This window comes from Temnothorax nylanderi, unplaced genomic scaffold (assembly GCF_030848795.1).
Source record: "Temnothorax nylanderi isolate EJ_2023f unplaced genomic scaffold, tnyl_v1.0 TNYL_tig0016_pilon, whole genome shotgun sequence".
Taxonomy (NCBI): domain Eukaryota; kingdom Metazoa; phylum Arthropoda; class Insecta; order Hymenoptera; family Formicidae; genus Temnothorax; species Temnothorax nylanderi.
In genome coordinates, this window is record NW_027249078.1 from 2,171,316 (window position 1) to 2,183,254 (window position 11,939).

Sequence of the window (11,939 nt, forward strand, 5' to 3'; positions counted from 1 at the left end):
AGTCATCATTATCACATCTGGATGATTAAGAATTAATGTCTAATATTAATTGAATGTTGCTTATCGAAACGGGGTTCATTCATTCTATCGTTACATATAAAATATACCACATAATTTATACCGTGTCATTAAAAACACAAAATGTATTTAATAACACTTAAAAGGATACATCTAATTGTATACATGTTTTCAGACGTTTATATTAATAAACGTAACATTATGTACTATATAGCTGTATACAACATATACAAATATACAAGTTGGGATTTTTATTTACTATAAACAGTTGTATGTAAAAAAATATGGACAAGTAACTTTTATGATAAACAAAAGATGTTGCGCTACATTTTATAATCTTATAAATATGATAATATCATCGAGTTATTTAATATTAAAAGATATTACTATTGTGGTGCATATGCGCACGTAATACCTTAACACGCACTGTGCACGCACGCATGTAGCATACTTGCAAGAGGCTATTATCTTCATTAATCGTATAAGCAATTAAGAAAGTGTATATATATATATATATATATATATTAGTTCATATATAATAAATTCCTAAATTGCTTCAAGAATCTCAATGAGTTATCTTAATTGTTTAAGATTTACTTTTAACAATGTCAACATTAAATTTTACATTTTTCCGAATCTAAAATTATTTTGAAACAGACAATCTCAAATTACAGTATTTATATAATAGACGACATTAGATATAACATTCAGTTCAGTCTTCCATATTATTACAATATATACTCGATTCGAATCGCAAAAAATATATCTCGTCTTCGATATACATAGATTAGAGAAAAATAAATACTCCATAATTTCGATATAGCTATATAAATATGTTTAATTCATATGTGGAACTATGAGACGGACGATTATTTTAGAATACTTGATAGCGGAATACTAACCTTCTATTATTTGTAAGTTCAATTATATCTCTATGTTTATAATCTGTCGATATAAAGAAATTATTATCTTTGGTTGCTTTATTAAAAAGATGAATTTGGCTCGTTTTATGTTATTGGCCTGTGTTCTGAGTACTTTTGTTCCGATTGCGCAGCAACGATGCATCCGAAAGAGAGTAAGTCCCGGGTTCGAATACCGGTGGATATTCCAAACCTGGATAATCAGGTGGCGGAGAGGTTGGTGGCGGTATGTACGGTAACGTTGGAGGTGCCATATTCCTGCCAGAGCCCTTATTGTGGTTGGACGAATATCCACTGTCGTACTGAAAATAATCGTTAAATTCCCATTTCTACTTCCTTGCGTTGCTCTCTCGCCGTGCTTTTTAAATTCATCGCGTAAGGTGTCGCGCGCACGCATCGAATGGGAAAGCAGATTTAACTGTACGCACTTTTGATACGTTAGAGGATGTTATCGCATCCGGACTCCAATCACTGACCGAACTAATTGGACTGGAAGTTTGAGTAAACTGAGAAGGGCTGTTGTTATTGAAAGAACTGTTAGTCTGACTGATCCCACTAGGACTTTGACTGCCGGAACAAGTAGGCGATTGATTGGAGCAACACTTATCCCGAAATAGCGCTCTGTGCAACCGTGGCGAACCTGCTTCTAGAAAATCAAAATTATTCGTCTTAAAATAAATCATATATTGTGTTTAATATATTAATAACTATATTTAATACAATTAGTTACTTGCCTAATACGGTTTTCTGGGTATTTTTAGGAAGATCCAAGGTACAGGGTTTTTGCTGTTTCGTACCGAATAAAACTTTCAGGCGACTCGCTTTCTGTACGTGATCGCTTTTATCTAAATGCATTTCGAACGCGGCACGCATTCCATCTTGCTCGAAGGGCGATGTCGGTATGGGTGGTGGTTGATACTGCGCGACGTTCTTCAGACGATTTTTGTCACAACTCGATCCTTTCTTGTCGCCGCGTCTCAGCGAATCTAGCCAATGTTTATCGGAAGAATTGCAATCGTGACGATTAGTAAGATTGAAGCTCCCCTTCCGATTAATCGATACATCTTTCTTTACGCACTGCTGCGTTTCAAACGATGTGTGACTCGCGAGATCGTTACTGGATCCAGAATAGCCTATAAGCGAGAAAATCAAGATAGATTTAATTTCAAATAATTTCACAACGTTCAATTAGTAGGACTCTATTAATTGAGATACTACAATTTCATCGCGATATTAAGATTACTATCATTTTTAACAAGTGTTTGTACTTGAAATCCTCCAACATACCAATATTCCTCAAAAGATAATCATGCATCTTGTAGCTTTCGCGATTGGGAGATTGTACACGCTTGTTAAGTTCGTAGTCCGCACTCTGATTCGGAGAATTCTGCTTGTTTGGACTTGGCGCGTTTCTCCAACGAAACGAATCGTCGTGTCTCGCTTTCTGAGAATTTACAAGTTCCCGCGGTCTTCTCTTCTGTGCATAACTCGACGAGTCCCACATCCTTTTTTGTCCGATTGCCATACACTTGCTGCAAGATTTATCACTTGCGCAACTCGCTTCGCTTTCAGATCGGGTAACGATAAAATTATCCTTGATGGATCGACGAGGCGTCTGCGGTACATGTGCGTTCGTGTTCTTCGATTGGACATACGTAATATTGTTGTTCGGTATTTCATCGTTGGTCTTGCCATAAATATTGCCAATGTCATTCAAAGATATGTCACTTAATTGTCTAATTTGCTCGGTATACGCCGCGTTATCATTCAAATTTCTGTGCTGTACGTGCACGTGATCGCTGAGCAGAGGCGTCGCGCGCGGAGACATCGATTCATTTATCATACTTTGCCGTTGCTCCTCATCTTGCTGCGATATCACAAATTCTTCTTGCGTAACGAAACCTTGCAGATTGTCTGGTCTTCTACTAACAGATCTATATATATAACAATGGATGTTGCTAGATATCAAATCAATAAAGAATGTTTCCACGATATAGAAAAGAGGTAATGTAAAAATTACCTGTCCGTAGCATGCCGATAATCACTCATGTCTGAGTTGTTGAACGTATCTGTAGCACTCTGTGACGTGGTCGAGCCGTAGAATGTACTACCAGCGATCGTCATTTGTAAATCCGGAGAATTTGAATCGCAAACTTCTTTCCTATGTAAAATGTTTGAAAATGTTTAAATGATAGGCATATCGATATAGAATATCCTTGATACACTCACTTGATTGGTGTCGAGGTAGGAAGCACCCGTCTGTAACTTCTAAATTGCGCTGTTGGAACAGGCATATTCTGATTTCTGGCACTGAGAAATTTCAAATATTTTCGATCCAAGCTTGCACCAGTAATTTCGTGATCCTTGAACGATCCGGCATCCCTTCGTACAGACTTTTTCAAAGAGCCAAACGATTTCTCCGGACTTAATTTAGAAGATTCCGAGATACATTTCGGCTTACTCTTGTGACCTTCATTATCGCTCTCATCGATCTCGCTAAAAAGCCCGACACTTTGGTTTTGAGTGTCCGCGCCTAAAGTGCCTTTACTAACTGCATCCAGCCACAGAATCAAACTGTCTTCGGTATCAGCAGCAAAATAAAACACTGTTCCCGTATGATATACTTTGAAGGAATACTTCCTCGATTTTACTTCGCTAGCCGGCGATACGGTAAAACCCGTTAATAGGATCAAGCAGTCAGCCTTTATACCGTCCTGTGTTTTAAATCTAATAAATTGTAAAGATAAAAATTCGTATATTTAATCAGTTGTGCGATTCATTCATCGTAACATATGTTTTATACAATTTTACCTGTACAACGACGAACACTTTAATACAAACCAGGCCTTTGCCCACGCGCCACCTGCTCCTCTACTACGATATGTCAGCCATCCTTCTAAATCGCCAGCACCGACATCTCTTACGGATACATTTCTTCTTTCTAACAAGAAAACGGTATATTTTCTTCGTATACTTTTTTATATTCCGATTCAATTCAAGATACAGATAGTTTTGAAAATAATGTCACACCTCTCTCATAGCGTAACATAATTAAATAAATCATGTAAATATATAATATGTACGTTTAAATAAATTGTCAAAACCTATTAACCGCTATCAGAACAAATGTCTCTCTCAAGTATCGTGTAAAAAGAAAAATTATTCAACTGTACTTACTTGCCAGTAACATATTCCGTTTCCTATTGCTTCTTGGACTGCTATTAGATTTATTTAAACTAGTATGTAAGCCGATACTTTTAGCTACCATCATAGCTCTATTAACAACACTTTTCTCAATATTTTTATCCTTCTCTGATAATCTTGGCTTTAAATCTGACGGTATTGTTTGTTTCGAGTGTGTTATACCGTCAGGACAATCGACATTGCGAGGAGAACGATCAAACCTATAACAGTCTGTTATGGATTGATCCGAGCAAACGAATTTTTCAACAGATGTTTCAAAACAACATTTTTCTTCTCTCGATTGCTCGTCATTATTTTCATTATACAACGAAGCATCGGATAAGTTTAAACGATCAAATTTTTGATCGCTTAAACTTATAGTTGGTGATTCACCAATTAAATCCATTGAATTTTCTGCGTAATTAAGCATACGCATATCTGAAGAATCCTTTTTATCTTGACAATCCGAATTGCTTTTAATATGATTAACACATGAACTTAAATCTACTTTTTTTAATTCTCGTTTTACGCCAAGTCTCTCTGGAACTTGAGGTTTTTGCGAATCCTCCAGAATTTTTGGAACATTGTTTAATTTCAAGTCAGTTATCGCTCGGTTTGTGTAATATTTACGAGGCGGCGGTTCTGGAGGTGTTGCATGAGTTTTATTCTCAAGTTTTCTAACAGACTCGACCTTTGGTAACTCTATATAGCGACAGGACTGTATCGTGGCCTGTACCGAAGACGAATCTGTAGACTTGGCTTCCTTAGTTTGCTGCTTTATGTCAATCTGCATCTTTAAAACATTACGAGTAATATTCGATAGGTCGTCTTCAAATTTAGTATTATTATTCGGCGATACCTTCTCGGCACAATTCTCTCTCGATAGCACCGAGGAAAACTTTGTTTCGATTAATTCTGCACGCTGAGTAAAAGTACAATCAGCTGTTTGTAAATTTTTATCAAATTTTTGCGTTTTGTCTCTTTCGATGCTATTGCTGTGGCTAATACTACTACTACTGCTATTACTATTACTACCGTCCCTACCACCGTCACCATCGTCATCATCACCACCGTCACTACTACTACTACTACCGTTACTACTCCTACTACTGCTGCTATTGTGACTGCTACTGCTACTAGTACTAGTACTATTACTACTACTACTACTACTACATTCGGTTTTAGTGTTTGACATTTCTGAGGTACCACAATCAGCATTCTCACGATACTCGCACGCCGAATTTTTTAAATCAATAGTTTTAGAGTATTTGTTTACGACATTCTCACATTCGGTACTTGAACTTTTGACAGCATACTCGTTATCATTTGTATCCGATATATCATGTTCGAGATCATTTTGGTTCTTCTCCTCTGTGCTATTTTCAAGATTTACGTCATTTATCGTGACATTTATGTTATCTTTATGTAGGTCTATTCTTTTAGGCACTCCAAAGGCACATGCTTGTTCTTCTGCATTTTTATGCGCGATCTGTTTTTCGATGTTACTAATTTTTCGCGCGACATTACCACCGCATCCTCTAGCTTCTCTATGCTCGTTACTTCTATCCATCAATTTTTTGTCATCATCATTTTCGAAAACTTTACAAACGTCGGTAATTGTTTTATTATTGTTTGATATTTTGAGCAAGCAATGATCAGTCAAGTCTAATTTCTCAATATCCGATAGATCATATGCAGAAGTACTACAGTTTGTATCTAATTTACTACATCTCTCGACGTACCGCATACCGATTTCTTTGTTATTCAGCATGCTTTCATTAATACTACATGTATCGCTAACAGAATTATTAGATTCATCTAAAGGCACGATTGTATCATTTAAATTATTGCTATCAGTGACCGTATCCGTGGATGCTTGCAAATGTTCTATATTAATATCTTTATTTACAATATTTGCACCATCGTCATCACAGTTTTGCGGAGTAACTTTTTCTTTTATATCATCTGGACGAGTGCTTTTAACATCGATCAATTTTTCCTTAAATTGCACTTTTTTATTCGTTTGCTCATTAGTCTTGTTCTTCTTTTTTGCCGATTCTAATCCTAAACACGTTTGGGGCCGTATATTTACCATTGGCACATTGTCCAAACCATGGGCGCAAGATGCTGCTTTATCACGCAACTGAACAGTCGCATTGTGCTCTCGTTTCAACTCCTTCCAAAACTGTTCGATATTGATACCGTGTTTGGTTGTGGGACTGGCACCCGTTATCGTAGCTCGCCTTTGGACCAAGTTTCTCGGTTTAAGATAAAGTTCTGTTTCGCTGTCGGAATCGCTACCCTCCGTAGTCATTGTATCCAACATTTTAACCGCGTCGAAAATACTTGCTGGCTCCGGACTGGTTTTCTTTGGTATATGTCTATGTAACGAGATATTTTCTTTCATTAAATACAAAAATAAAAATTTTTGTGATTAAATTCAAAATAGAGATGTTTGTTTTATATATTACTATTTTAATTTGTAAGTATACGCAACATAATATGCAATATATAAATCATATATGTTATCAGATTTTAAAAAAGTGTTAGCAGGACCACAATTAAGATACACGTAAAAAGGTAGCTTACCTAGGTGATGGCATTGCAAAGTCAGGTATTGTTAATAATTCTGGTCTAGGGGATGGAAGACTACGCCCTTGTGCTGTGTAAGAGGTATTTTTGTTACTTGGAAGTTTATACGGTTGTATGTAAATTTGCCCATAAATTTTAGCATGCTTTGGTCTACGTTTCATAGTCAAGAGGATTTCCGCTGGGCTTTCACGAAATAATTCAAGCAAATTCTTTCTCTCCCAACCAATCACCGTTTGATAATTTACCTAGTAGATTTATACATAAACGTATTAGAGATTATATTACTTATTGTCTTAATTTATGATATATAAACAGAAAGTAAATAGGATATTACTTGAACTATCTCATCTCCTTCCTGCATTTTGCCAGATTGATATGCGGCGGATCCAAGTTTAATTTCAGTTATCTGATGCACTCCATGAAAAGATGGTAAAATATAAAAACCCTAAAAGATAATATTTCAATAATTATAAACAAATAGTATTTTGTATACCTAATATATGTAAAAATTATGTGAACTTGGAAAAAAAATATGTCGATTATAACGGGGGTTATAAAGGAAATGTTATCCGAACAGGAAGCGGCAATCACAATATTATGGCTCGTTGAGTTTTATCGATGCAGGATATGACAATGAAATCATTTCGGGACAAATATCGAGCACTCGATAAATAATATAAGAATATTTCAGAAATAAAATTAAAAAGGTAAAAAATAAATGAAAAATAAAAAATGTAACTCTCTAGTAAAATTCATAAACGAGGAAACGGTCTTGTACATAAATCTTTAGATTAATTAATAATTTTTGAAATATTCAACTTGCTGTCAAATAAAATCTTTGCGTGCGTTAATGCATACCACAGTAGTTGAAAACCTACCAAATCATCGCTAGACTTCTTCTTTAACGTTGCCAGATCTAAACTTGCAGGCTGCAGTATTATAGGATCAGTGATATCTTGAATAATATAATCCGCTAATTTCGCTAGTTTACTACAAGCTGTTCTAATTTCTTCGACCGGCTTCTCGGCAAATCTATCTCTTTGCGCGCACGTAGCCATTTCTACAGATATTTTCATTAATTCAACCTTCTTGCCATGATATTCTATGTGTCCATTGAACGGAGGATAGTCCATCCATCTCACTAAAGGTTTAACCACCATCATAATTGACGCTACATCCGATAACGTTTGAGTGGTAACAGGCTCCGAATCATTCTGACGACACAATTCCTTGTACAAGCTATGAGCCTGGGTTGAAAGTCGCAATGCCAGCAGTTGCAAATTCTCTTGGTCCAGCTCGTAATGAAACCTTCTAAGATATTCCACAGCCTCAAGAATGATTTCTTGATGACCAAGCTTTACTACCCCCAAACTTGACAAATCTGACAATTGTAAGTTCAACAACTGTTGTCCGTAAACGCCATGATTTAGGAAACTATGGATATACGGAAGCACAGTGCTATCCAAACCTACGACATAGAAAAAAAAAATAATAAAATGACGACACAACATTCCTGCTATGACTCATAACGTTATAATTATCTCGAACATTTTAATTACAAAATATTTTGGAGAAGCAATTTCATTTTATCGTAGATAAGCGCATGAATAAACATAAAAAATTTAACGAGAAATGTACGTAATCATTAATTATGATTTTTATATCCGCTGCTTTGTATATTAATATTTCTGAAGACAGAGAAGGGGTTTTGTGTAAAATGATACGTAAAAATAAAATAAAGATGTAAAAACGGATAATGTATCGGGTCCGTCGTTACGGAGCAACATTGTATATTAAATAAAATATTTACCAGTTAAAGACAAAAACATATACCAAAAAAATACTAATATAAATTCTGAACCACAGAGAAAAGAATTTTCAATTATTTCCTATCAAGTGACGGTTAATTGGCGATCATCATTAATAAAACGCTCAATGGGTTGACGTCAGACGTTTATTGGGGGCGCAGAAAATCGTACAAGAATGAATGAATAGACGCGATATGCGATCGAATGCGATTAAATAGACGAATGAATGGTGTGTTTTAACGAATTGACACACTAAAGAATAAATACAACAAGGTGGATGTGGGAACGAGGGCGAACATACGTGACACAGAAGAAGGGGGCGGGGGAGGAAGGGAAGGAACGAAGCTTCATACGCGAAATTGAATGGGATTTCGAGTATCCGGGACATGTCCTCGCGCGAGGACACAAGCCGTTTCTCCATCGCTGGGCGTATTGTCCTGTCAACGTCGACGAGGACCATCTTCGTCGCACATACCTTTCAGCCATTCGCACACCTGATCCGGCTTCCACTCGGCTACATTAACATACGCCATGATTACTGACTCACGCACGAAATATAAATACAAAACCGTTCTCACGGCTCGTTCGCGGCCGTTCCCGTTCCTATTTTCACTCTCGCCCCATTCGTCGATAATCCCCCACAGAAGCAGGTTGAGCGCGCGCGAGCACATTTAGCTGTGGGCACAAAACAGTTGCGAGTTGCGACTCGCACGCCGCTATTTTTGATGCCCCCCATCGAGCTACGAAGTGTGTTCCGGAGTGCTCCGGAGTTTCAGGTGCGCATGCGTCGGTTTGCACCGCGGAGAAGATGGCTGCACCAGCGAGCTCTATATTTAGGCTGAGTTTCCACACTGAGCGCGTCACGCATCGCGTCATCCATCGCAACCAATCAAAACATCTTATCTTATTACGCACAAAGATCCATGTAAGTTAATGTTTAATGTATTTCGTTCCACGGTTATTAATGCACATCCGGCATGTGTTGATTACCGTTAATTGGATTGTTCCAGCATTTAACTTGATAAGGACCCCAAGCAGGGGTCGAAACGTAGTTGATATCCAATAAAGTTTTGCCAGTCAGGCCGATTATCAATTTCGTTGTATTATCTTATTACATTATTTGTGACGGGATGTTTAGATTGGTTAACGACAGACGACGCGACGCGTGACGCGCTCAGTGGAAACTCAGCCTTACGTGAAGAGAAAGCTTTAAGGCCCGGTCTACAATGGGTGTTATTCTCCTTGCGGTCAAAGAATAATGAACTGTGATTGGCCAATTCTTACGACTTACGACTTAAAACATCCATTGTAGACCGGGTTTAAGGCCGGTATACATAGTTGGTTCTTATTTTGAGATCGTCTTAAGGCCATTGCACGTAACAAAGTTTTAGGGCCAATTTCACCAACCACGGTTAGCTTAACTGACGGTTAAAGTTAGCAGGATTGACCAATAGAAAGCAGGGTGGATTCATTTCTATTGGTCAATCCTGCTAACTTTAACCGTCGGTTAAGCTAACCGTGGTTGGTGAAATTGGCTCTTAGTCATAATCGTAGGACCGTAATAAAATAGACCAATCACACTCGATTATTCTTCGAGCTCAAGGAGAATAATCGACTGTGATTGGTTTATTTTCTTACGGCCTTACGATTATGACTAAAACTTTGTTACGTGCAATGGCCTTTAAGATGCTAATACGGCTCTGTGATTGGTTAATGGCATCTTAAGATCATACTTAAAAGGATCCTATAGCGAAGACCGAACTTCCTCGATGTCGATAATGTCAACATATCTAATCCTGTTTTCTATGTTATATATCTTAATCTGTCCTTGTCTAACGAGAGGCATCTGTCCTTGTTTGGTTAATTTTAAGGGTACGATTGAAATTAGATACGCCCGTGTTTCTACTATACTAACTGAATATATTTGTATGATACGAGTTACAATAGCCTAGTTTACACCGATCTCTTGATACGCGTATCAAATAGTATATTCGAGCTTATCAGCCAATAATCAAACTAATTTACTAGTTATAAACTATTTAATACGCGTATTAAGTGATCGGTGTAAACTAGGCCAATAAGTATGTCCGACGAAGGAGTGTTACTACGCTTCTGAGAAAGGAAGCTCGCTACTGCGAAAGATCACGGGGAATCCTTTGTGAACGCTTCCCAATGCTGCGTTCTGATAGACTGTTCTAAGCCGGTCGCTGGTTTGTCGTGTTTATGCGGCTGTAGCCACACTTGTTCGATTGCTGCGCCATCTCTCGCTACATGCAATACTGCTTATCCTATCAACCTGCATGTGCTTTTGCACATATAAAAGTTAAAAGCATGACATTATTTTCTAGACTTCTATCGTAGTAATTGCACGATATTGTTCTTCAATATTTTCCCTAGTTCGTACCGTACTCCCGGGCTCCGCACTCCCGGCGTCTCATGTTGTATATAAAACTGCAGTATTTTTGTATATAAGCAAATATTGTCGTCAGTGACAGCTCTATGTGCCCAAATTTTTAATTTTTTTTTCGTTTTGGATGTAAAACCGATCCTAGTCCTCTACATTTTTGTGCGTACTTAAATTCTGTATAAAAATGTTGCAATTCCGTAAAGCCAATTAAAAGTTGTATGCTTTTAACTAAATGTCGGTAATTACTGCCACTATAGGATCCCCTTAAGCGGGGAGCACACTTCTGTACAACGCATAATGCGTAAGCATAACAAAATTGATTGGTCCATACACGTGCATAAAGAAATAAACCAATCAGTTCTCTTATGCTTACGTATAATGCGTTATGCAAAAGTCTGTATTTCCTGATTTAAGCGGGGAGCACACACTTCTGCACAACGCATAATGTGTAAGCATAAGAAAATTGATTGGTCCATACACATGTGCATAAGGAAATAGACCAATCAGTTTTCTTATGCTTACATATTAGGCGTTATGCAAAAGTCTGTGTTCCCCGCTTTACACAAAGTGGACGAAGAAAAACAAAGATCACAGAGATTGTAGAGCGGTAAGTCAATTTGGTAAATCGACTTGGTAGCCAGGAGCCACCAGCCATCCTTCGGCGTGCGTTTAATCCAACGGCCATCTCCGGCGTGCGTTTAATCCATTGGCCATCTACCAGCCATTCTCCGGCGTGCGTTTAATCCACCGGCCATCCTCCGGCGTGCGTTTAATCCATCGGCCATCCACCAGCCATCCTCTGGGTTCGTATAATCCATCGGCCATCCTCCGGGGTGCGTTTAAACCACTGGTCATCCTCCGGCGTGCGTTTAATCCATCGGCCATCCACCAGCCATCCTCCGGGTTTGTATAATTCATCGGCCATCCTCCGGGGTGCGTTTAATCCACAGGCCATCCTCCGGCGTGCGTTTAATCCATCGGCCATCCACCAGCCATCCTCCGGGTTCGTAT

General features: G+C 38.0%; 1 protein-coding gene across 4 annotated transcripts; it reads right to left on the reverse strand.

Annotated features, from left to right (window-relative positions):
• Nucleotides 1-111: 111 nt before the first annotated feature.
• Nucleotides 112-9,054, reverse strand: Cnk (connector enhancer of ksr). Of its 4 annotated transcripts, none has more exons than XM_071698885.1 (12): nucleotides 8,997-9,054; nucleotides 7,592-8,181; nucleotides 7,048-7,158; nucleotides 6,711-6,958; nucleotides 4,116-6,502; nucleotides 3,750-3,879; nucleotides 3,168-3,665; nucleotides 2,959-3,099; nucleotides 2,226-2,860; nucleotides 1,673-2,071; nucleotides 1,367-1,584; nucleotides 112-1,240 (listed from the first exon to the last, which is right to left on the reverse strand). In XM_071698885.1, the coding sequence occupies exons 1-12, from the start codon at nucleotides 9,052-9,054 to the stop codon at nucleotides 1,031-1,033; spliced, it is 5,625 nt and encodes a 1,874-aa protein (XP_071554986.1). In that variant the 3' UTR covers nucleotides 112-1,030. The 4 variants fall into 4 exon arrangements, with proteins under 4 accessions (XP_071554986.1, XP_071554985.1, XP_071554984.1 ...); XM_071698884.1 differs by having other exon boundaries at nucleotides 2,226-2,863; XM_071698883.1 differs by having other exon boundaries at nucleotides 1,367-1,578; nucleotides 2,226-2,872.
• Between the last annotated feature and the right edge of the window lie 2,885 nt (nucleotides 9,055-11,939).